Consider the following 27,209-nt stretch of genomic DNA (forward strand, 5'->3'; position numbering starts at 1 on the left):
TTAGCTGGGTGTGGTGGCGGGTACCTGTAATCCCAGCTACTTGGGAGGCTGAGGCAGGAGAATCGCTTGAACCTGGGAGGCGGAGGTTTCGGTGAGTGGAGATCGCGCCATTGCACTCCACCCTGGGCAACAAGAGCTAAACTCCGTCTCAAAAAAAAAAAAAGGTGGGCTTTCGAGCTTCCTACATGGTAGTGGGAGGCACTGTTTTGAAAGGATCAGGATCCATGAGGCCTGGGTGCTGCCTCCCTGGGGATTCATCTCCTGCTCGTCCATGCAGCCTTGGTTTCTGTCTATAGGAGGCAGTGCCTGGCCAGCCTGTAGTTGTCTCCTTCCTTCTATTTATGATGGTAAAATATACATAACATAAAATTTACAATTTTAACTATTTTTAAGTGTACAGTTCCGTGGCATTAAGTACATTCATACTGTTATACAGCCATCATCACTAACCATCTCCAAAACTTCTTCATCATCCAAATTGAAATTCTATACCGATTACACACTTCTCATTTCCCCTTCCCACATCCCCAGGAAACCACTATTCTACTTTTGGTCTCTTAGATTTGACTATTCTAGGTACTTCATGTAATTGGAGCATACAGTGATATAATTAAACTGTGTCCCCACACAAATCTCATCTTGAATTGTAGCTCCCATAATTCCCATGTGTCATGGGAGGGACCTGGTGGGAGATAATTGAATTCCCTATACTGTTCTTGTGGTAGTGAATAAGTCTCATGAGATCTGATGGTTTTATAAGGGGAAACCCCTTTCGTTCATTCTGTCTTACCTGCCGCCACATAGGACATGCCTTTCACCTTCTGTCACGATTGTGAGGCCTCCCCAGCCACGTGGAACTGAGTCCATTAAACTTGTTTTCTTTATAAATCACCCAGTCCTGGGTATGCCTTTATCAGCAGTGTGAAAATGGACTAATACATATTCATCCTTTTCTATCTACTTTATTTTACTTAGCATGATGTCTTCATGATTCATCCCTGTTGTAGTATGTATCAGAATTTCCTCCCTTCTTACAGCTGAATAAAACTCCATCACATGTATACTGTATACTACATTTTGCAATGGACATTTAGATTGTTTCAACCTTTTGACTTTTTTCTTTTCTATTCTTTTCTTTTTTTTGTTTTTTTTGAGGCAGGGTCTCACTCTGTTGCCCAGGCTGGAGTGCAGTGGTGCAATCACAACTCATTGCTGCCTCGACTTCCTGGGCTCAAATGATCCTCCTGCCTTAGTCTTCAGAGTAGATAGGACCACAGGCATGTGCCACCACACCCAGCTAATTTTTGTACTATTCTGTAGAGACAGGGTTTTGCCATATTGCCCAGGTTGCTCTTTTTTATTTCGATAAGCAAAGGTAAAGGGAATTCCCCAGATGATATTAGAGGGAAAGATGGATAGTTTTGTGAGATGATCAGTCAGATCAGACATAACAAATCATCATCCCACAAACTTAAAGGCTGGAAACAACAATCTTCATTTATGACACCTCACAGGTTCATAGGAACACCAGATAGGGAAGAGTAGGGATGACCTTCTCTGCTTCACCATGTCTGGGAGCTGACCTGGAAGATCCAAAGGCTCTACTGACCCTGGCGGATTTGCTTGAAAGGGTTTGCTCACTTGGCAGGCAGGTTGACTCCTCACCATGGGCTGTTTGGACGTCCTTAGGACGTCAGCCTGGCTCCCTTACCTTCAGAAGCCACACACTGCCACCCCTGTGGCATCCTACTGGTCACACGGGCCAGCTCTGCTTCATTGTGGGCGGGAAGACAGAAAGGTGTGAACCCCAGGACACCGGGGCCATTGCGGCCATCCTACCACACACTTTATTACTTTAATTCTATGCTGGATGCTAGGTATTGGGAGATTTTTCAGAAATTATTAAGATTTAAATATTATTGCTACTTTGAAAAACTTGAAAATATTGAGGAGATATTATAATTCTAGTCACTCATTCATTTAGCAAACACATTCAAAATGGTAAACATAGGTAAGGTAAAGAAGATAAATGGCCAGGATTTCTTTTTCACACTCACTGGGACACAAATTTTGAATGTTTTCACTGCAAAGAAATCATACACGTTTGAGGTGATGGATAAGCTAAGTAACCTAATTTAATAATGATGTACTATATATGTATAGAAACATCACACTGTAACCCATAAATATATACAACTATTCTATGGCACGTGAGTATCTTAAGGTAATTTTACGTTACTTGTTCAGAAAAATAAAGGCTCCATCATTGTGGGTTTCTAAGTCAGTGGGTCCAACCACCTGTCTGTAAACCAACTTTCATTTTTTTCATAAGGCCTCTTTTATTCAGTTGAAAAGACTACATCCCAGGCTGATTTCATATCTGTCTTTCCAGTATATTAGGAAGTGCTGGAGGAAATCCTTTGTCAAGTGAAAGACTGGACGCCCTCTGCCGGCATCTCACCTATCCCTTCATATGTAACTAACTTGTGTCTGAATTCCGAAAATGTTGGGAACCACTGGGCTGCATTTCAAAGATGGGGGAGCCACCCTAGGGTCTCACTGTAGCATCCTTCAAGAGCAGATAGATAGGGTAGATGGAGGCCCTCACTTTGGGGGCTTCTTGCAAATGTCTCAGTTAACAAACACATTCCGAACTCCTTCATGTGGGACTTCATCTCTAAAGAGGCCCCCAAACTAGGGACCCTCCAGTATGGAATTTTAAACAATAAACACACTCAAAGAACAAAGCATATATTGAAATGTCCCTAGAATACTGAGAAGGTACAATAATGAAAAAGTGAGGATACTTCTGTCATCTTATTCTTCAATGCACTTTAGTACATAAAGCACTGTGTGTGTGTCAGAGTATAGCCTGCTGAATTTCCCACTGGTATCTTCTTCTCTTTCTTACCTTTCCTCCTTTCCTCCTCCTTCTTGTCTTCTTAGTAGAATTAAGTGCCTGCTAAAGCACACTTGGTTCAGCAACCCAGTTATAGTCACTGAACATGTTCTTCAGTAGATTCAGTAATTTAAGTTACTAGGATTGTCAAACTTGAAATGCACCATGAGCAATGGGATTTCTGTTTAAAATATATTTTTTACTATAAAATGCTAATCTTCTCCTTATCAAGGTCAGTATCTCCAAATTAATGAGCACTATTAGCTGCAAAACATCTCAAGAAGCAATGGAAATTAATTTCCATTAGTTAAACACTGACAGTCAACTACAACCTGCTTTGTAAGACAATAAATATTTTGAATGCTCCATTTTTGTCCTCAAATGTTCAAAGTCAGATGGTGAAGGAAAATGACTTAGGACATCAAGCCAAATATCAAAACTGGTTTGCACATGAAATAACCAAAGGAGATTTCAGAATTCCACTTGTGGTAGAATAAATAAGGACTTTGAGGATGGATTAATTGAGATATGCTAAAAATAAAACACGTTTCCCATAGTAGTACACATTGAAGAATAAGGGAAGGAAGCTCTTTTAGGAACTGAGGCAGAAGAATAGGGTCTGGCGGCGGGGAACCTAAGGCCAATTCACACTGACTTCCTAGGACTAAATCAAAAGAAAAACCTCAACTTTCCACACCTAAGTAACAAAAGGACCAGAGCCTACTCCCTTTGCAAATTCCCACTCCCTTTTCTGTGTGCCAGATGGAAAATTGAAAATACCTCTAATTGGTTGCTTTCCACAACCAATCAGACTGATTGTGGGCCAAGTCTTTGTTTGCACAGAGGTGTAACTTTGTAAATTCACTTTAGCCTCTGATTGGTTGCTTTCTACAACCAATCAGACATTTGCATAGGATGTAACCTTTGTAACTTCAGCCTCTGATTGGTTGCTTTCCACAACCAATCAGAGGCTGAAGTGGAGTGACAAAGGTTACAATCAGATTTTTGGCCACTATTTCATTTGCATTGGGTGTACACCAAGTGGCTGATGGGAAACCTCTAGAGGGTATTTAACCCCAGAAAATTCTGGAACTGGGCTCTTGAGCCCCTATGCTCAGCCCTGCTCTCACCCTGTGGAGTTATACTTTCATTTTCAAAAATCTCTTCTTTTGTTGCTTCATTCTTTCCTTGCTTTGTGAGTTTTGTCCAATTCTTTGTTCAACATGCCAATAACCTGGACGCCCTCCACTGGTAACTGAACTGGCCAAGGTCTCTGAAAGGCATAGTGTACTTTGAACAGAACATGAGTTCGAAAGGTTGAACATGGGTATGTGGATGCCTATTAAATACATAAATATACAACCAGAATGGGCTTTTCAAAAATTTTATAGCTACTATGACTTATCCATACTTCTATAAGGAAAACAAGTCTTGTGTCTAAGTCTGTGAATTTATACTTTTAGTTTTCAACACCCTATCAACACTGATAAATAGAGAAGACAGAAAATCAACACTTTGTTACTGTGTGCCCTTTGTAGCATTAACAACCATGTGCTTATGCAAGGTTTGTATATCTTATCTCTGGATAAATGCATGCAGAGCCAATAAACAGATGGATTACATGTATATATAAATACACGTGTTTATACACGTGTACACATACTACATAGATACATATACACACATTATTTATCATCTGTATGCCACATAGACAAATTATGTGTATATGTATGTATACAAATAGTATATCTACATATAATTTATGTGTACATACACATGCTCATATCACACAAATACACTCGTAATGTATATGGCACAAACACACACACACACACACACACACACACATACACACACAACTTTCTTTAATAAAAGTCTAAGGCTGTCAAGATTATCCCTAGAGGAAGACAGTCCCTGAGGAATGATTGACCCAGTGAGCCAATTTTGTCACCTGAATTTTTTTGGTTTCCCTCTTTCTGGTGAGGGTTCCCCAACGTGGGAACCAACTTTGGGTAGCAGGGGTGCTGTCCTCCATTTTCACAATCTTGTTCAAGACTAGACCCACAAAATCTTCCTTTGGTACCTTTTGAAGCACAGAACCTTCTTTGCATTCCTTCGAAACCACTTCCCAGAACTCTAAAAGATATCAAGCAGGAAATAAATGGGAAGCACATGGATTTTAAATACAATCTGTGCATCCAACTGGAGTGTTTAGATTTCACAACTTCCTCTCTGGAATTACAAGGCACTCTAATTCTCCATGAGATTACAGGGAAAGAGGCTCCCTTGTTTTTGGTTCTCAGCTGACTTCCAAGAGGTGCCATTTTTAATATTCACTCTCCTTTTGTGCTCTTAAACATTCTGACCATTTTTTTTCAAATGCAGATGAAGAGAGAGATTTACTTCCCCCACCTACCAAGGACCTTTCTTCTCATTTGCAGTCTTTGATATCTGTTTCATCACAAAATGGTACAAGGAACAATTCCACCTGCCAGACCCCATTCTCCTTCCAGTATGAGAATATCTAAATCCCATAGATGACACATGCATATCACACATACATCATATACAATATCATCAGTAAAATGACAGAGATTAACCACGAAAGAGGAAGTAATATGAATTACTGATAAAGTTATAAACTTAAAGCATAATGACAACATTGCAGATAATTATTTGAGAATTCAGTACATTATTCCTTTAAAGCACTACCTGCTTTTTTTTTTTTAATGTGTTATTACTGTACTTAGCATTATTGGGGACCTTAAAATTCATTAAGTTCTGACTTCTACTGATCCAAGATACCCTTGATACTGGACATTATCATCAGATTTAGTGTCTCCAATAAGCTTATTTTGTAGAAATTTCATGCTACTTTAATTATTGCATGGCACTTCTCAGTTGCTTTAAATTGGAGGAAAGATAATATATCTGTTCCTGGAACAGGGGATATAGTGGACTTCAGGTAGAAAGGTTAAAAAAGAAAGTTCTGGAAAGATGGAATAAGCAAATATGATGGATCCACTTGTAATTCATCAGAGACACAAGTTAAGTGACCCAGGACATCTTAGTTCCTGGCTTTTTAATGGAGACCAAATATAAGAAACACAACCACAGGTAGGGAGTGAACAAGGTGTGTAGCAGGGGTGTTAGGGAGGGTGAACTACACTGAGAAGGAGGCGAACATGTGAAAGTCGCCTTGGCTGCTATATGTTGGCTCTAGCTAGCTTGGATTTGGCTTTTTGCCCCCAAGTGATGTAGGGAAGCCCAGAATGCCTGGAGCCCACTTTAGAGAACTGGAACATGGGTCTCACAGACCTCTCTGCACTCCTCGAGGCCCTGGCTAGGAGTGAGGGCCCCATGGGTTGTCAGCTCTTGGGCCAGGTATGAGCTCCACATTCACCTTCTGAACTTGGGGTACAGTCTGTTTTACTGATAGCACATGGATTGGGAAGAGAAGAGGCTCGTTCCCTAGAGGAAGGTCTGTATACCAGAGCACAAAACAGATTTCCACCATCGCAATGGATGGCGTATTTGCTAATGAGGAATTAAGTAACTAGTACTTTGGGTACGAATACGCATCAGGCATGATTGCCTGTCTCTCATTACTCTTGACCACATGATATCATGGAGGCCCCTATGCCAGAACCTGCCTTAGTATAAACTAGGTGGGTATATTTAGGTAGCATTAGAAATGAGTTGTTATTTTGGAATGCAATTGTTTATTATAAGTACAGAAAAAAATCAATATTACCACAGACAAATACTGTGTGTGAACATTACTTTCTTTTAAACTGATAAAAGAACTCTTGAAAAGGAAGTTTTATAAAACAAAAAGGTCTTTTTGCCTTGGAGTCTTCTCTCCCTTCTTCCTATCTTCCCTCTTGGCTATGAGGGCTGAGTACACAGTTCCTCCCTCCCTGTGGTCCCCCTGCCCTGCTCAGGCCTCAGTGGACCCCTCCTACTCCCACTCCCCACTTCCCACTAGGGAAGGCCTCGGGGGCTGCTCCTGGGCTTCTTTCAGTCTTTCCAACAAGGCAGCTCATGGCCTCTATGACTTCACTCATTTCTTCCACGTTTCTGGCTCCCAAGGCCACTCTCAGTCCACACCTCTGTCCTAAGCTGCTCCGAGGGCAGGAGTGGTGGCTGCAACAGTGGTGGGGATGACTGAAGCTGCAGGTAAATACAGACCCCCCAACCAAGGCAGTATTCCAAGGACCTTAACGTTTGAATATATTCCATCTTCACAACAACTTAATGAGGAAGGTGCTTTCCTTATTTTCATTTTACATCCATGGCCACCGGGCAGGGAGCAGTGCAGACGAGATCACGCCCAGAATCACAATTTGCTAGGAATCCCTTTCCCCTTGTATTTGATGCCCTTCACAAGACAGACCACCTCCTCTATTCCCGTGTGTGAGGGATGGCACGCACCTCAGGGCTGAGCAACATCAGCTACCATTTAGGGAGGAAGGTTAAAAAAGAAAGTTTGGGAAAGATGGAATAAGCACATGTGATAAATCTAGTAATACTTGTAAGTCATCAGAGACACAAGTTAAGTGACCAACGACATCTTAGTTCCTGGATTCATAATGGAGACTATGAAAGACTATGGGTGGGAGGAGAGAACTCTTGAATTTCAAATTTATTTAGCTAAAGAAAATAAAGCAATGAAGTGTTGCGGCATTTACTCTCTGGGACAACCCCAGCTGCAGCGGAGGGCATGAATTGGTGGAAGCCACACAGGGAAGGTTGCCAGAGATGCCCTTGCTTGTGCCATATATCCAGAGAGCACCCTGTTGCTGCTGGGGTGTGATGGTGCATGTGGGGTTTGGGATTATATTATCTCCTTTTATGCTCCCAAAATGGCCAAGAGAGCACTTTAAGTGCAAGCTCATTCAAGAGCTCATGCCTGCAATCCCAGCACTTTGGGAGGCCAAGGCAGGTGGATCACCTAAGGTCAGGAGTTTGAGATCAGCCTGGCCAACATGAAACCCCATCTCTACTACAAATACAAAAAAATTAGCTGGGTGTGGTGGCGTGCACCTGTAACCCCAACTACTTGGGAGGCTGAGGCAGGGGAATTGCTTGTACCCGGGAAGCGGAGGTTGTGGTGAGCCAAGGTCGCACAATTGCACTCCAGCTTGGGCAACAAGAGTGAAACTCCATCTCAAAAAAAATAAAAAAATAAAAAATAAATTAAAAAAAGAGCCAAGGAAACAGCCACCTTTATCCATTTTATCCATCTTCCTATACTTGTAGTCAGGTATGCCAGCCACATCAATCAGTAAAAGAAGCAGTGATAATGTACACAGACCAAGCATGTTTAACCACAGTGTTCTTTCTAAAGAAAGGTTTTTATGATTAAAATGTAAAATCAGATCAAAACTTTGAAATATGGCTTATATTGAATGTATCCTGTTTAGGAACATCTGTTCTATAGTGTACCTGGTATATTCATACCCTAAAACATGTGTAGTCAGTTGAACAGTGTTCCTCCCAAAATCAGCATCTACCTCAGTACTTCGGAATGTGACCCTATTAGGAAATAGGGTCTCTGAAGATGTAGTTAAAATGAGGTCATATTGTATTAGGGTGGATCCTAAATCCAATGACTGGTGTCATAAGAAGACAGGAGGAGACAAGGAGACAGAAAGACAAAAATGAAGGCCAAGTGAAGAGAGAGGCAGAGACTGGAGTGATGCAGCCACAAGCCAAAGAATGTCTGGGGCCACCAGAAGCTGCGACAGGCAAGGCTGGATTTTCCCTTAGAGACTTTGAAGAGAAATGGTCCTGCTGACACCTTGATTTCAGACTTCCAGCCTCCAGAACTGTGAGATGATAAGTTTCTCCTGGTTTATGCCACCCACTTTGTGGTAATCTATTATGGCAGCCACTATGGTCTGAATGTTTGTGACCCCCTAGATTCATAGGCTGAAACCTAATCACAAATGTGATGCCATTAGGAGGTGGAGATGTTGGGAGGTGATTAGGTTATGGGGGTATAGCTCTCATTGATGGGATTAGTGACCTTTTAAAAGAGACACCACCTTGTGAGGACACAGAGAGAAGGCACCATCTCTGCAGAAAGAGCCCTCACTAGACACACAGTCTGTTAGCACCTTGATCTTGGACTTCCCAGACTCTGGAAGTGTAAGAAATAAATTCTTTTCATATCAAGCTACCCAAAGATATTCTTCTTATGGTAGCCCTAATGGGCTAAGACAGCAGCCCTAAGAAATTAATACACTATGGTTATAATTTATAAGTTAAACAAATCCACATATTGGAAGTGCAAGCTTTCAAGTTACCATTTTGTCCTGATTTGGGTGGGTGGACAGGGCATTCAGAGACAGCTGCCCTCTCTAGCCCAATATCCCAACTGAGCCAGGCCTGAGTGTTCCAACTGGCCACCCCCCTCCATTTCCAGACCTCTTTTCTTTTTAACTGTCCTCTTTACCTGGAAAGCTTTATCTCAGTTTTTCCTGTGGCAATACCATCTGTTCCTCACCTTGTACCAGCCCTCACCTCCTCCCGCGGTACTGCTTTTGTCACATCTGCCTTATTTCCCCATAGCATGACGGTCATTTGTAGATGTCCCTTTCCCTCTCACACAACTTTGAAAGCTCATTAAAAAATGAGGCTGTTTTCAGGCTCTTAGATCTGCAGCACCCACTCTGGAATCTTCCATGGAAAAGCCATCTAGAAGATAGTAATGCCTTCAGATGGATTCAGGGGGAGAGGTCCTGAGGAGTGAGGGCTGCAGGCTCCATCCTGGGGCCAGCTCTGGTTGTACCTGGATACAACCTTGCTGAGGACACATATGTCTGATTTTCCCATTTCAAAGGATGTGGAGCAGTGTTTATAATTATACTGGATAACAGAACTGGGACCCAAAAAAGATTTCTATAGTATCAAATAATGGAATCACTCTACAAGAAGTGAATGTAAAGTTCTTCATTTATGTTAAAAAGAAAATTAAAAATTCCAGATAAGATCAGTGATTCATAGTTTTGCAGAAGTTGCCTGTGAAAAGACTTGGCATTTTGTTTGATTCTACAGCTCAAATAGGTATGAATGTCCATTACAATTAGAAACACGAGACTGAAAGTCAGATTTGGGTTCTGTTTCCACCTCTCTGAGCCTCAGTTTCCCCACATGTAAAATAAGTATTATAAAAAGTCATGTGATAGAGATTTTTGGATGATTAAATTAGATAATGAATATAAAATATTCAACACTGAGCATGGAACTTAATAATTAACTTTCATCATCATTGTTATCATCAACACTGTTATAAACATTCTTGTCATCTTACTGTCAAGAAACCCTAAAGTGAACCCAGGTTTGCCCAAAGTAACATTTATTCTCTTTCTATACTTTCTGGTGATGTGTGAAGCATAATTTGGAGGGACATCAGCCACTGCTGGGCCCAGAAGTGACAGCTCATGGAACAATGGCAGCTAGCACAGGGGCAGGAGCCTTGAGCCTGGGAGTGAGGTGCAGGAACTGTCTCCCAAGGCCACTCTTTGAAGAAGGGATAGGTGTATTCTCAAATGATTTCAAAGGTCAGAAACAAGATCAATGAAGGAACTTACAAAAGATGCAGATTTCTGTATCAATATAAACTAGAGCATAAGGCTTGGATTACTCAAAGAAAAATAAAATGGTTCAAGAGATGGTGAGGGGCCTGTTGCTCAAGGCATCCAAGCAGGGGCTGAATGGCAAGGTTTTGGGATTGCTATTAGCTTAACTGATAAACGACCTCCAGCACTCTTCGAACTCCAAAAGTCTTTAAGTTGTGAATCCAGTATTTCTCCCCTTGGATATTTCCTCAGTTAAATAAATAATTACTGAGCATTTGAAGTTAAAAGCAAACTACCCAGAGATTCATCACCTGAGAGAACTGGACCCTGAAAAATATGATATGTGGTTTACTGCAAACATTTCAGCCATGTTATTTGAGTTACATGATAACAAGTTACATAATACTGTTTAAACTTTAATATTTAAAAAATATTCTTCAAGTCTTCATCTTTTTAAAAGCATTTTTATGCCAGGCACTGTAGCTCATGCTTGCAACTCCAACCCTATGGGAGGCCAAGGCAGGAGGATCACTTGAGCCAGGGAGTTCAAGACCAGCCTGGGCAGCACAGCAAGACCCCTTCTCTAAGAAAAATAATAAAAACAATTTAACCAGGCTTGTGGCCAGCCTGTAGTCCCACCTACTTGGGAGGCTGAGGTGGGAGGATCATTTGAGCCTGGAAGTTTGAGCCTGCAATGAGCTAGGATCACACCACTGCACTCCAGCCTGGGTGACAGAGCAAAACCTTGTCTCAAAAAATAAAAGCATTTTTATAGTATATTTTGTTTCCTGAGCTTTCAATTCACTATATATGCGTGCGCGTGGGTGTGTGTGTGTGTGTGTCCACATGTGCACATGCGTCGTGAACAGTTAAAAAAAGAAAAAGCAGCATTTGGAAAACATTCTTTACCAAGGTTTACCTAGTAATAAAATATTTATAAGTAATATTCATTAATGAGATTTAATAATAAAATGTCCAACAATAAGATAAATTTTGTTACTATTTCGAAACAGCACATAAAATATAGTGGAAATGTATAAATAATTCCTTAAAAGTGCATATTGTCATACTCTTAGTCAAATTTTGCGGTTTGAAATGGAACAAATCCATGGAGTTAGTTTGATAGAGCCGACTGAAAGTGCAGCTGCTATAATTTGGGCCCAGCATCAGCATTAAAAATGTGCCATTGTATGTATTCCTGTTATGATGAATAACAAAATAGAAGATAGTGTTCTATTGCAAATCACATTCATAAAAAGTGAGATTCTTTTAGCATGTTTGAAAAATTGCTTTCGAGATAGTGTACACCAAGGATTACAACATCTCAAAAAGGGATTAATCAAACATGATTAAAAGTTGCTATTACTGCTACAATTTACACATTATGTCAGTAACATATCTTAACCATGACTTTTATTATTTGATAGACAAGACAGTTATAATACCCTTAGTATATCTGGGTATATCAGTCTTGCTGTGTTTTTTTCCATTTGTTTCATCATCAAATTTTCAAAATGAGAATGCTTTTGTGACTTATCACTACCAACATGACTGACACTTCTTTCATATAATTTAAGAGTTATATTTGACTTTCATGTTTAAAAACAACAGTATATAGAACTCAATAGCTGGTGTAGTACCTACAAATATATTAGCTATGATAACAATCCTTAAGAGATTCACATTTTATGGAAAATAACATACAATTACAAAATAAAATCTTCTTAGCAAATGGGGCTGTAAAGGGAATTTTACAGGTTTAAAAATGATCTCAGTGACTGCTGGCTTTACAAAGAAAATTGGATAAGACATTTCTGTGGGTTTTCTGTTGGCGTATAGGATGACTAGTCAAAAGAGAAAAGACCAAAGCTTTGCCACAATCCAAATGACTGAGCCAACCATCAACAAGAAAATCCCAACCCCTCAGAACCAATCCTTTTGTATCCTATGACTTAGAGTCACAGAAAGTCAATATGGCTTCTCTGGTTTCAAGTCTAATGATGAAGTGGAACTGCCATGACTTCAAATTATTATTTCAAAATGCAGTATTTGCTTAAACACTTCTCACTGAATAATACTAAAACTCTCTAACAGAGAAGAGATACTGGTCTACAATAAGAAAAATAAGGTAGATGCCGGAAATGAAAAATATAACAAAGACCACACATCCAATAAGCAATCGATCAGGGATGCCAGAACTACTTAGACAATTTCCTTCATTCTTCCCAACTCCTACACAGATACTGGTACTGCCATTCATCCTCTGAAAAAAAATCATAAATATACTCTTTCTTTTTCCTTTTTCTTTTTTGTAAGGAAATAAAAATGTTCGTGCCAACATGTGCTGCAGTATGGATTCAATATGTGCTAACAATGTAGATGTAGGTCCGCACACTCACCTGGCACCAATGCATTTTCAAGAAGTCATTTAACATTCTGATTCTGCATTTATTTAAGGCATTAAATATGGGATATCAGTTTCTGCTCACAAAGGAGGATTACATCAAAGATGTAAGTAAGCCTACTTTGAAGATTGTAATGTGCTATAAACATATGTTTATAATGATAAAGAGGCTTACATAGCCTGGTGTTTGGTAGTAAATAAAATGTTAACAAATTCTCTTAAATATATGTAAATATATTTCAAAAGCTTGAAAACATTGAAAAGATTTAAATAATAAGCCATAACGCCAAAATAAGTAAGTGTGAGCCCTAGAAGTTAAACATATTAGTTCTGGTAATATTCACCTATGAGGAATCAAATTATAATATTTAAGGGAAAATGCAAAAATCTTGTCTTAAAAGAATTACTATATTTTGGACCTGAAGTTTAAATTTGGCACGTCTCTCCATTAAATAAAAACATGTTGAGACATTCCTTAATTTTAAGAAAACCCAACAAGAAAGGTATTATATTACTACACTTTATGCTCCATACATTTTGCATGATGCCAGATAATGAATCCCTGTTATAATAAACCACAATAGTCCAGTTCTGGTTCTAGATTTGTTTTTTCTTTTCTTTTCTTTTTTTTTTTTTGGGGGGGGGTCTGTGGGTCTGAGCTCAGGATGAACTTATAATTCATATAGCACTAATCTGCATACAAATTTGATGCATATAAAGGCTTAGTGGTCAATATTCTCTTATTCATTCTAACCCTTCTTATTGGTGTTTTTCTTTTTTGATTTATAGCAGGCACTCAATAAATATAAGTGACATAATCCATAACTTGAAAAGGTAAGAGCTGTGTCAATATATTGAGAGAAGAAAAAAGGCTGTAAAAATGACAGTAACATAAAATGGAAAGGATACGCCATTTAATAAAATAAAATGCATTTAATACACAGTATTAAATACAGAAGCTATGCTACAGCTAGAGAAATATAATTTGGTTTCTTATTAAGCTAAATTCCTAATATGAAAATTTAAAGTATTTCCATCGGAGATAAAATGTTTATTGTCAATTTAAACCTCCGATGTTAAATATAAACAATGTCAAATCACATATTTTTGTCTTTTAGCATTTCTTAAGGGTTCACTATTACGCTATTTCTACACATTTTCAGTAGCATATCAAGAAAGATTATTTTAAAATAGGGAATATGTTGAGGTATTTTCTGATGAATATGCTTGCCATACATGCCAAGAATACTTAAGGATCTGGGGGCAGGTTTCAGGACCAAGACTATAAAGAGTGCTGTTGAGACTGAAAATCTAGATAACCAGTACACTGAACATAGTAAACAAAAGAATGCTTCCGGTTTCTGGTAGATAACAGTAAGCACTTATTACAATTCACTTTTTCAATGGTGTTATACCAAATACAATATTTAACATGGACCTTCCAAGCAGGTTTGAATTGTGCTAAAGTAGCTATCTCAACGTAAACCATAAAATGATCCCATTCTGCCTTTTATATTTGCAGAAGTGATTTCATTTGCAAAAAAATCTATTCCAACCCCTCAATACAGTACACAGGAACTTGCGTGCTCCATCAGTGAAAATTCCTTGAGATGAATTTTAAGTACAACACCAGAGTCAAGCCACCTGCCCTGCCATAAAGAAATACCAGCAATCTGACATATCAACAGTATTCACAGATGCAGATATATATATTTATGGGACTCTATCAGCATAAATCCAATGGCTATGAATAAAACATCCTTTAACTCTACAGGGACTCAAATCCAACTTTACAAGCAGAGCATTGCTAAACCCCTTGCCGCTGATGGAAAAAAGAAAGAAAGAAAAAAAAACCAGCAACAACAACCACAAAAACAACACCTCCATAACAACAATTTCTCTAATATATTATGCTCACGTTTTTATCAGTCTTTAAACAACTTCATCCTAATGTTTATTTTCAGACATAGAGAAATGAAGGCCATGTAAAATTTCTAAATTTTCAATTTTACTATAGCTTGGAAGGTGTACCCCTTTGCAATCTGATAAATAGAAATACGCATGATGACAAAGCATACTTCCACTGAGACAATAAAATATGTAGGCCATGATATCTGAAGTCAAATTACATAGCCTCCAGTCCCCAGTTTCCCCTGTATTAAAGACGGCTGTTTACATCTCATCAAGTAGCTAAACATCAAGCACATATAGATACTCTGATCAAAAGATCATCTTTGTTTTTGGTGGTGAACCACCAAAGATACTAGGGATCCATTGCAAACACACACATTCCAAGTCAAACAAAAGAAAACCCAAGAAAAGCCAACCCTTTAATAGTCAGTGACATAAATGCAACATGACGTGAAATAAATTACAGTACCCGGTTACAAAACCTCTTTAGACATCATAGGGAAAGAAAAAGGTTTTTACCCACCTGGGATCTTTCTGAATGCTATCAATGGACGGGGACCTGGCCAAGGTGCCTTCGGGCGGGAGAGCAGGGCCGGATTTGCTGTATGGAGACTCAACAGAGGGACAATACTGCAGCTGTCGGTAGGGGTCCGCGTAATTGGAGGCTGGGCCGGCGGCATAGCTGGCCCTCTGGAAGGTGGCCGCGGCGGCATTCTGTGGGCCGTGCTGGCTGCCTGTGCGCTGCAAGGGGACGGAGTCGACACCAGGGGAAGATGGGGCTACGACAGGAAAGTAGGGACAAAGTAAAAAATTGAGGACCTGCTCACAGAAACGGTTAACCAGGTCTAGGCAGGGGCAGGGGAAGTTACACACATAAAAAATAGGAGGTTCAAAAGAATAAAAAAAATTAATCCATCATATTTGAACCAATACACTCAATGTTATCCAGTCAAATGATAATTAGCATGCCTAAGAGACAAACCTTTCAGGTATGGGGGGAATGCATCTGCTGTGTGTATATCGCTTACCTACATCCCACAGAAGGTATGTTCAGCTGCAATATAAACTTTGTGCAAAAGAAGAAATATAGAGAATACTTTCTAAGGAGGCATGGGAAGTTAATTCTTTATTTTCAAGTTGAGAAGATTCAGAATGTGTTCCGGTAATGTTATATTAACTTTATTAAAGATGTAAAATGAATTCAGTAATGTAATTAGTAATGTAGTTAATTTTCTTGAATCAAAGAAAATAAGAAGAAATGAGAGGGAGTGTATGCATGGGGGTGGAGGTGAGAAGAGGTGGGGTTCACATCTCCATAATTAGCACCAGAACATTCAATGCAGGACTGCTCTAGTTTTTGTAAAGTAACTCCCGAAAGATTTTTATATGCCTCTTTTTCAAGTGAAGCTGTCACAGAAACAAACACATTTGGTGAAGGGAGAATAAGGCCAAAACCAACCCAACTGCAAGGCAGACAAAATAAGGAGCTGACTTAGCTTTTCTGAAAGTATTTGCATCTTCTCAATGTGTCTAAATTGTTTTGAGAAGATTTTACACTAGTTACTAAAATCGGTTTGACTATTTTCAAACTGAATTTCAATTTTTTGTTTCCCTCTTGGATTCTTTTTAGATCCTTTCATGTCATTATTTTTATCCGGTTCTCAAAATATATTTGACATCTAAGGTTTGGTTGATAGATACAATGAAAATAGCATCTTTCATTTCAGTAGAATATGACCAATTATTAACTGCTTTAGACTGCTAGTCATGATCAACAGCAGACAGCCCACTTGCTTTCTGGTGCTGTAGAGCAGACTTCATATCCAAAATACAGCCAGTGGCTAGACAGGACCATTTATGACATGGGTGCTCTATGGGAATTAGGTTCTAATTATCAATTATACATCTCTGACTTCCTAACCATTTCTTAGTGAACAATGATAGAGCTTATTTTATCCTCTTTTACATTAGGGGACATATACCAAATCAAACACAAAGGACATTATGTCATGCTGAGAAAATAATTATTAAAAGAGGTAAGGAAATTGTGTTGAAATGATGAAAATCTGCAAAGTGAATGGAAGGAATACACTCTAATACCGAGGATTGACTTAAGAGTTCAGGGCTCTTCTTTCCCAGTGAACTTTCAAGACTTCATCTTAGAATTACAAAAATTTAGGAAATTAGGTTCCGTGACATGACAAAAATGACAAAAATATTTAAGAGAAACTTTATAAACAAAAAGTGCATATATTCCCAGAGGGACAATATTTTGAAATAACGAAGGTTGTCCTGATGTGTTGAGTCTCAAAATAATCAGATTAGGCTAATAAACATTAACTGCACAATCAGAAAATCTGCTTTATGTCCTTATGCAAGTCCTTGAGGATTTATCGTTTCTCCAAAGTATTACCAGCATGTGTAATTAAAATCCACATTTTAAAATTTATGCATAATGTGCCTTATATTATGCTGAAAGGGGTTTAAAACAGGCAAGTCATAAACTTGCTCTTGGATGAACAAATGTACAGAGGTAAACAAAATTTCATTTTCTACAAGTTGTGATAAGCTAGCCAGAAAATCAAGGGCAAAAAAAAAAAAAAAGAAAAGAAAACTAAGTACATCTGGCATTTTTCATAGATGTGCATTTTTTTCCATTCAGAAAACTAAGTATCAACATTTAATCTTGCTGAAAATGGTTTTCAGGAAAGAAATAGTTTTCTATGCAAAATCATTTGCTATTAATGTATTCAATACAATGATTAAAGTGTCAGAGATCAGGAAATAATATTGAAATCTAAAGAAGTCTTTTTGTTAAGAAAACAACAGAGTAGGTAAGGAGAACAATTTGACTACCCACACAAAAAACTCTCAAAGGACCATGAATTAAAAGAAAATATAACAAGAAAGAGTTTAAGAAAAACTCTGCCAAGCAGCAGACAATAAATTATAAATCATGTAAGAGGGACTGGTTCAAAATGTGAAAATAGGGTGGGAAATTCAATTAATTAAGCAGAAACAGGAAGGCAACATCTTGGTATGTATGCGGGAAGAAAAGGTAGAAAAAAGTTTATGAATGTTATTGGGTTCCTATTTACATTTCACTTTAGACCCTTTCAGGGAAATGTCCTGGAGCTCTTTTAGAACTTGGTTTCTAAAGGTGGAGAACTGGTTCCTGTCCTGGCCTTTTGGTCAGTTCTTGGCACTGGACAGATTTACCGAGCTCTCCAAGCTCCAGTTTCAGTGTTATTGAAGAGAAAAAATGGCTTCATGGGATCATTGTTTGATTTCAACCCAGGAAAAGTGTTAAATAACTCATATGGAGAAAATATTAAACAAATAAATTATTAATATTATTACCATTAATGATGTTGAAATCAACCGACAGTAGGAAAGGGGATTGTACACTTGGCATTGGGGAGAAAGGCCCTTTCACTGGGTGTCAGACTATATAGCTCCTTTTGAGTGCTGGGCTCTGTTGTAAGTGCTTTATTTGTATAAGTTCATGTTTTCTCCAACAGTCCTATAAGAGAGTATACACATCATTTTCACCTTACAGACAGGAAACTGAGGCTCAGAGAGATTAAGAAACTAGCCAGAAGTCAGCTGATATTAATAAAAAAGGAATTGAAGTCCTCAGAGTTGGTTTCTAGAGTTTATGCTCATAGACACCATGGCTACCAGGGCAGGTTTAAAACCTCAAAGCTGCAGATTATTGAATTACCTAATACGGTCAGAAAACTTAGAAAAATGGTGAGGCCTAAAATGAAAGGAAATGTCTACTAAAGGTACAGAGAAAAGATGGGTTCATTAAGGAATTAACAACCTGAATATTATATTGAAAAATATTACAAACTGGTATGCTAACTAATTTACACTATTTCTCATTAAATTTACACTATTTCTCTACTAAAGGTAACAGATAAAAGATGGGTTCATTAAGGAATTAACAACCTGAACATTATGTTGAAAAATATATTACAAATTGTTATGTTAACTAATTTACACTATTTCTCATTAAATTTACACTGTTTCACTTTGGGAGGCTGAGGTAGGCAGATCATGAGGTCAGGAGTTCCAGACTAGCCTGGTCAACATGGTGAAACCCCATCTCTACTAAAGACACAAAACATTAGTCAGGCGTGGTGGCACGTGCCTGTAATCCCAGCTACTAGTGAGGCTGAGACAGGAGAATTGCTTGAACCCGGGAGGCGGAGGTTGCAGTGAGCTGAGATCGCGCCATTGCACTCCAGCTTGGGTGGCAGAGCAAGACTCCATCTCAAAAGAAAAAAAAATTTACACTATGTTTCTACTAAAGATACAGAGAAGAGGTGGGTTCCCCCTTTAAAGAATTAATAACCTGAACATTATACTGAAAAACATATTACGAGTTGGTATGTTAACTAATTTACACAATTTCTCAATTAAATTGAATTTATTGAGATATGCAAAAAAGTACAAACATTATGCCAAATAAACCTAACTTTGTTCATTCCTTGGAAAATAAAAAATATATATTTTAAACTGTTTTACATCTTAGTTTAACCAGTGATATCACTACTATGAAAAGAGGCTGGGATATGCAATCTAAGATGAGAAACAACTTTCAAAAAGATTATATATTTTAAAAAATCACAATCATGTGTAGTTTCAGCCTTGTCAAATGGTCTTTTAGAACTGTCATTCCCAAATCCATGCTTTAAACTTCTTTTAGGTCATAATAAATAAAACAGCTGATGAGAATTTCAAAATATAAAACCTCAATCCAAATTGGTGCTGTTATAGTAAAATAAGTTAGAGGCTAATCAATGCAATGAAAATAATGTAAAATACCAGTACAAATGGACAGAAAAACACACTGTATTAAAGGACAGGTTATATAATCATACAGAAGAAAATGTATGAGAATGTAATGGATCTCAAACCAACCATTAGTAATGTAACAATGTAATACCTTACTTTGTAAAAGTATATATGTGAAAACAATTACTTTAAATGAATGAAAATCATTAAAGATCTAATATGTAGAGAATATTAAATAAATGAGCTATTATTATTACCATTAAGAATTTTGAAATCAATCAATATTAGAAAATGGAAAAGTGCGTATGGCATTGAGTAAAATGACATAAAGATTCAGGGTCCAAGTCTCCCATCTGGCCCCAACTATTTAGACATTGATGTGGCTTATGCAATCCTTGGCTCTCCATTAGTATGGATAAATTAATATCGGTCACACTATTAAAAGACTTTCCTTTAATACATTTTTTTCCCTTAATTTCTGGACTGTTGAACACTTTTCCTTATTTGCGTTTTAAAGCTCAGTTGACCAAATCATTCTCCTTGTAGGATTACTCTATCCAATTGAACCCACTCAGGGCAAACACTGGAGAGGGAAGGTGCTTCATCAACTCTGTAAACACACTCCTCTCTCGTCTCACCTGCTCTACAAACAGCCCCTTTTCCCCTCAATAAGCTCTTAGAATTCAATGAACTGTATCACTGGTCTCTTCGGGAGATTTAACAAGTAGCCACTTCAGCAGCTGACTTGATACTTCAATAGATACCTATGCTTTCATGAAATTATCTGTTTGTTTTCTGCAGAGCTGCACAAATAAAGGCCTAGTTCATAAAGGAAAAATAAAGAGATGTTTTACGTTTATGTGCTGTATTTGTTTGAAAAAGGGGAAGAGGCATCCTTTTTAATAAAGTGAAATATTCTGCTTTATGATAGATAATTGCAAGCATTATTTACTGACAATGGAAAAAAGGAGAACAGAATAAAATACAAGAATCTGGGCACACAGTTACAGAAACTTGGTGGGGGGAAATACAAGGTAATGTTCAATAAAGAGGAAGAAAAAAAGCACTACTTTTTGGATTATTTGTCTTTAAGTATATCTGCATATACAGATAAATATGAAAACATTAAGCACATTTACATGTTATGTAAATACAAAATAAGCATATAATAAAGTAATTAAAGAATGTCCCTCTGAAAGTTCAGAAAACAAAAATCGATGAGGTGACAATGGGTCCAAGAAAATGGCCTACATACTCTTAAAAGGAATTCAACTCAGTTTCTTTAGGGATAGGGAAACTTTAGCACCCAATCTGGCATATATCCAAGAGTGTCATCATTAAGAACTGAACTATAAACATTTTGCAATTTTCTGTACTCAGCACAAGTTGATCCATCTAAATTCAATGGAAGAATACTCAAGGGTAAATTTGAACATACAAAATTTAAAATAATTTCATATATTACTATCTTTGTGGGGAGAGGCATTTAATGCATGATTCTTAGTAGTAATGGAATAATTGTCATTGGTGTTGACCTTGTTTTCCCTGCTTTTATTGGAAAAGAAGACATTGAAAACACCAGAACAAGCCAAACATGCCTATCACATTGGTTCTCAAACTGAATGTGGGATCATGTGTATGAATATATCATAGATATATTTGAAAGCGAATATGATGTAAAACCCTATCCTTAAATAGCTCTCATAGTTTCCTTCTTGTTATAACCTTGAAAAAATTTAAAAATGCAAGCTCTTCGTCTGGATAAATGGCTAATACATGCAGGGTTTAATACCTAGGTGATGGGTTGATGGGTGCAGCAAACCACCATGGCACACATTTATCTACGTAACAAACCTGCATGTCCTGAACATGTATCCTGAAACTTAAACAACAACAAAAAATATTCAAGATGAGATATGAGGTACTATGATCATGTTGAAACTTTGAATAACATTTTTGTGATGGTGGTGACTATACTTATCTTAACCAATAGCATTGTAATGAGCAGATAGATTTCTATGTAAGTACAATTTTAAAAAATGCAAGCTCCTCATTAGGTCTTCACGATATAAATTAGCAGGAAAAAAACAACAAATGATTAACACAAAGGATCCCGCTCATTCATTGGCAATAGCTACTACTATTTCTAAGAATATTATTGCGATATACAGCATAATGGACTTCAGCAGGTTTCTAGAACTTGGTATAAAAATTAAAAATGTAAATAAGCGAATTAATAAAAAAGGAAAGAAAAATAATCCCATGTTTAATCCTACATATGTATGTATTCATATCTATTTAAATGTACATTTAGCACTGTGCATTTTAGTTGTCCTCTAATTTATAGTGTGCGTAACTGGAGTCACGATGAATGATGAAGAGGATGATACACAGTCTTTTTTTTTTTTTTTTTTTTTTTAACCATTCCAAGCACGTTTTCAGCCATCAATGGGAAAGGATAAAAATAAATGCTACATGTATTTGGAGCTTCCCATTGTGCCAACTACCATATTAGGGGCTTCTACACATGATCTTATTTAATGCTCACAACAGCCTACATGGCAGGTGCTACTATCATTAACATCATCCTCATTAGGTCACAGAAGAGCAGTGACAGGACGGTGGGCAGGACTGGGACTGAAATGTAGCAGTGGACTCCAGGGTCTGCGTGTTTTACCCCCTCTCCTCCACTGTTCGGCACTAGAGGTGAGGGCAGGCCTGGTTAATAAAACCTACACATTTTGAAGTGCAATATGTTTGGCAGAAATGCCAGAAAAAGACTAAAATTTAATGTGATATAGAGTGTCACTGCTTAAATCCCTATTACCTAGATAATTGGCTCCATCATAATATTCCTAGGGCTGGGTGCAGTGGCTCACGCCTGTAATTCCAGCACTTTGGGAGGCCGAGGTGGGCGGATCACGAGGTCAGGAGTACGAGACCAGCCTGGGCAACATGGAGAAACCCCGTCTCTACTAAAAATACAAAAATTAGTTGGGTGTGGTGGCAGGCACCTGTAATCCCAGCTACTTGGGAAGCTGAGGTAGGAGAACCGTTTGAACCCAGGAGGCGGAGGTTGCAGTGATCCGAGATTGTGCCGTCGCATTCTGGCCTGGGCGACAAGAGCAAGACTCCATTTCAAAAAAAAAAAAAAACATTGTATTATCATTTTCTTTGGCTTCTTCTTCAGAAAGAAATGCAGAAGAATCTCCTTCAATTGAAGACAGAAAGGGATTAGGGGAAGGTCAATGAATAGAATTTTCCATAAAAATGGAAATAGGACGGTTGGGTGGAGAATGCTAATGTATCCACAGTGGACTTATTTCTTTACCTTGAGTAAGATGAGGGGACCGAGCAAACTCATCACAGGACAAGAGAGAGGCAGGCCAGAAGGAGAGGCTGCATGGGGCAACCTGAGCAGGTTTCCTACCTGCCAATCTCTAGAGAGCCAGATGAGAAGAGATGCATTATTCATGTGGTTTTACACGAGGCTCAACAATGTGGCGATAGAGCTGGTTTTGCTCCCAAACATGAGCTAGTTTGCTGAGAACAGAATTAGCTGTGGAAAAAATCTTCTCTGCCATCTTAAGCACTAAATGATTTTACATCAAGTACTTGGCAATATGTGGTTATGGCATAAAAGGTATATTATATTCTTTATGCATCCAAATGTCCACTGCTGAATAAGAGGCTCAAAAAGAAACTCCAAGGAAGCTTAAGTGTTCAAACAAAATACCTTAGCTGGCTAAGGGCCTTAAATTAGGGATATAGCTTGGAACCTGGTGGATTTAAAACCACAGGTGCTGTGACCCTTTTTATTTTGTAAAAATAAGCATTTCCATGTCAAGCGTATTCCATGCTGATCTTGATCTATTCATTTGTCTATACACTTGCAACATTTCTGAGAACATTTCCACGAACAGTCATATAAATAAATTTTAGAATAAAGAAAATTATTATTAGACCTAAAGGAAGAGATAGACTATAGAACAGTAGGGAACTTCAACCCCCCTTTAAGTGTGGACAAATTATCCAGACAGAAATCAATAAGGAAACATCAGACTTAAACTACACTCCAGACCAAAGGGACCTAACAGACATTTATAGAACATTCCATCCAACAGCTTCAGAATACACATTCTTCTAAACTGCACATGGAACATTCTCTAGGATAGATCATATGTGGCCACAAACAAGTCTTAACAAATTTAAGAAGACAGAGTCAACATCAAGTATCTTTTCTGACAAAAATGCTATTGAATTAGAAATCAACAAGAAAAATTTTGGAAACTTTACAAATACATGGAAATTAACATGCTCCTGAACCAATCAATCAACAATTTTATGAAATTAAAGGGCAAATTAAAAATTTCCTTGTGACAAATGAGGATGGAAACACATCCTACCAAAACCTATGGGACACAACAAAAGCAGTTTTAAGAAGGGTTTATAGCAATAAACACCTATATCCAAAAAGAAGAAAGATTTCTAATAAACAACCTAAAGGTGTACTTCAAGGAACTACAAAAACAAAAACAACCTAAACTCAAAATTGGTAGAAAGAAGAAAACAATAAAGGTGTGTTTATTTTTTCAAAATTCTCAACAAGATACTAGAAATGCAACAGCACATTAAAAAGATCGCTCACTATGATCAAATAGGATTCATCCCAGGGATGCAAGAATTATTTAATACATGTAAATAAATAAATGTGATATATCACATTAACAGAACCAAGGATAAAAACCATATAATCATTTCAATAGATTCTGCAAATAAGTTGATAAAATTCAACATCCCTGCATGATAAAACAAAAAAAAAAAACTCTCAACAAATTAGGTATAGAAAGTGTGTACCACAACACAATAAATTTAAGCCATACATGACAAACCCACAGCTCCACAGTTAATATCATACTGAACAAGGGAAAGCTAATAGCTTTTACTCTAAGGTCAGGAACAAGACAAGGATGCCCACTTTCACCACTTCTATTCAACATAGTACTGGAAGTCCTAGTCAGAGTGATTAGGCAAGAAACAAAAACAAAAGGCATTGAAATTGGAAAGGAGAAAGTCAAATTGTCTCTGTTTGCAGATGGCATGATCATATAAATGGGCAGCCCTAAAGACTCCACACACAAAACAAAGCCTGTTAGAATTAATAAATGAATTCAATAATATTGCAGGACACCAAATCAACACACAAAAATCTGTAGCATTTCTATACACTATCTGTACAGAAATATACTAGCTGAAAAATCAGGAAAATAATTCTATTGATAATATTAATAGCTACAAAAATTAGATATGTAGAAATAAACTTAACCGAGGAGATAAAAGGCCTTTACATTGAAAACTATAAAACTTCAATTAAAGAAATAGAAGAGGACACAAATAAATGAAAATACATCTCATGTTCATGGGTTATAATAATTAGTACTGTTAAAATGGCCACACTACCCAAAGTGATCTACAGATTTACTACAATCCCTACCAAAATACCAATGATATTCTTCACAGAAATAGAAAACCTATACTAAAATTGGTATGAAACAAACAAAAAAAGGCCCTTAAGAGCCAAAGCAATCTTGAGCAAACAGAACAAAACTGAACGCATCACACTATGTGACTTCAAAATATATGACAAAGCTACAGTAACGAAAACAGCACAGCACTAGCAGAAAAACAGACACTAGACTAATGGAAGAGAATAGAGAGCCCAGAAATAAATTCATGCACCTACAGCCAACTTATTTTCAACAAAGGTACCAAGAACTTACACTGGGGAAAAGATGGTCTTTTCAACAGATAATGCTGAGAAAACTGATATCCACATGCAGAGAATGAGACTAGACTCCTAATTCTCAGCATATACAAAAATCGACTCAAAATGGGTTAAAGACTTAAATGTAAAACCAGAAACTTTGAAACAACTAGAAGAAAACATAGGTAAAATGCTTCACAATATTGGGCTGGGCAAGAATTTTTAAAATAAGACCTCAAATGCACAGGTAGCAAAACCAAAAATAGACGAATTAATACTAATATTAATAGGCAAACTATTAATAGACTGAGAAGACAATCTACAGAATGCAGAAGATATTTAAAAATGATACATCTGACAAGTGGTTAACATCCAGAATATATAAGAAACTGCAACAACTCAACAGCAAAAAACAAAACAAAACAAAAACCGTTCCGATTTTAAAATGTGCAAAAGACCTTACTTGACATTTCTCAATACAAGACATACAAATGACCAACAGGTATATAAAAAAAACGCTAAACATAACTAATCATCAGGGAAATGTGAATCAAAACCACAGTGAGATACTACCTCACTCCAGTTAGAATGGCTATTGTCAAAAAGAAAAAGAAAGGTGTTGGCAAGGATGTGGAGAAAAGGGTGCACTTATATACTGCTCATGGTATTATAAACTAGTTCAGCCATTATGGAAAACAATATGTTGGTTCCTCAAAAAATTAAAAATAGAGTTACCATGTGATCCAGCAATCTCACTCCTAGGTATATACCCAAAGAAAATTAAATCAGCATGTTAAAGAGATACCTGTACGCTCACATGTTTATTGTAGCACTATTTACAATAACCAAGACAGTGAATCAACCTATGTGTCCAACAATGGGTGAATGGATAGAGAAAATGTAACACATATACAAAACAGAATACTATTCAGACATTTAAGAAAAATGAAATCCTGCCATTTGTGATAACATGGATGAGCCTGGAGGTATCATGCTAAGTAAACTAATCCAGGCACAGAAAGACAAATACCACAGGATCTCACTCAAACATGGAATCTAAAAAAGAAGCTGATATCATAGAAGCAGAGAGTAGAATAGTGGTTACCAGAGACTAGGGAGGGGAGGAGGATGAACAGGGGAGAGAATGGCCAATGGGTACAAAGTTACGATGAGATAGGAAAAGTGAATTCTGGTGTTCTATTGCATAGTAGGGTGACTATAGTTAACAGTAAAATATTGTATATTACAAAATAGCTAGAAGAGAGGCTTTTGAATGTTCTCACCACAAAGACATGACAAACGCATGCGGTGATGGATACACACACTGCTCTGACTGGATCATTAGTATACAGCATACACATGTATCAAAACATCCAATTGTATCCCATGAACATGTACATGTGTCATTACAATGTATCAATTAAAAAATTAAATAAGTAATTTTTTAAAATTTGAGAGCTTTTTCTATTATAATTTTAAGTGATAGAGCATGTCTGGTGTTGAGGGCAGAATCTGCTAATGTGTAATTATGGTTCCATAGTGCTGTATCTTCTGGTAATGTCTTAATTATTCTTAAGTTCCAACTTTTGGTATTATATTATATGAAGCCCCATTCAATGTGCCGTTGAAATCTCATACTTGGCTTCTATTCTTTTCAACATTGCTACGCTTAATGATGTAATTCCACGTATGAGGTGACACATCTTCCAGTAATTGGGGTGCATCATCCAGGTCAAGGCCAGCTGTGTAATTTTCAGTATGTGTATCCCTAGTTGACATGACATTAATAAACATGGTTTCATGATCTATTTGTACAAAAGTATGACGGTTATGATATTTTTG

The 27,209-nt window shown here is 37.5% G+C and overlaps 1 protein-coding gene across 7 annotated transcripts in view; it reads right to left on the bottom strand.

Moving 5' to 3' along the window:
• The window catches only part of CTNND2 (catenin delta 2), a 933,574-nt gene that overhangs the window by 358,854 nt on the left and 547,511 nt on the right, over nucleotides 1-27,209 (bottom strand). For all 7 annotated transcript variants that reach the window (XM_001147603.6, XM_016952954.3, XM_009448799.4 and 4 more), the window contains one exon: nucleotides 15,324-15,579. In XM_001147603.6, coding sequence (XP_001147603.3) covers nucleotides 15,324-15,579 — 256 coding nt within the window. The remainder of the gene's footprint in view (nucleotides 1-15,323; nucleotides 15,580-27,209) is intronic.

The sequence above is a fragment of the Pan troglodytes genome, chromosome 4 (genome assembly GCF_028858775.2).
Source record: "Pan troglodytes isolate AG18354 chromosome 4, NHGRI_mPanTro3-v2.0_pri, whole genome shotgun sequence".
NCBI classification, from domain to species: domain Eukaryota; kingdom Metazoa; phylum Chordata; class Mammalia; order Primates; family Hominidae; genus Pan; species Pan troglodytes.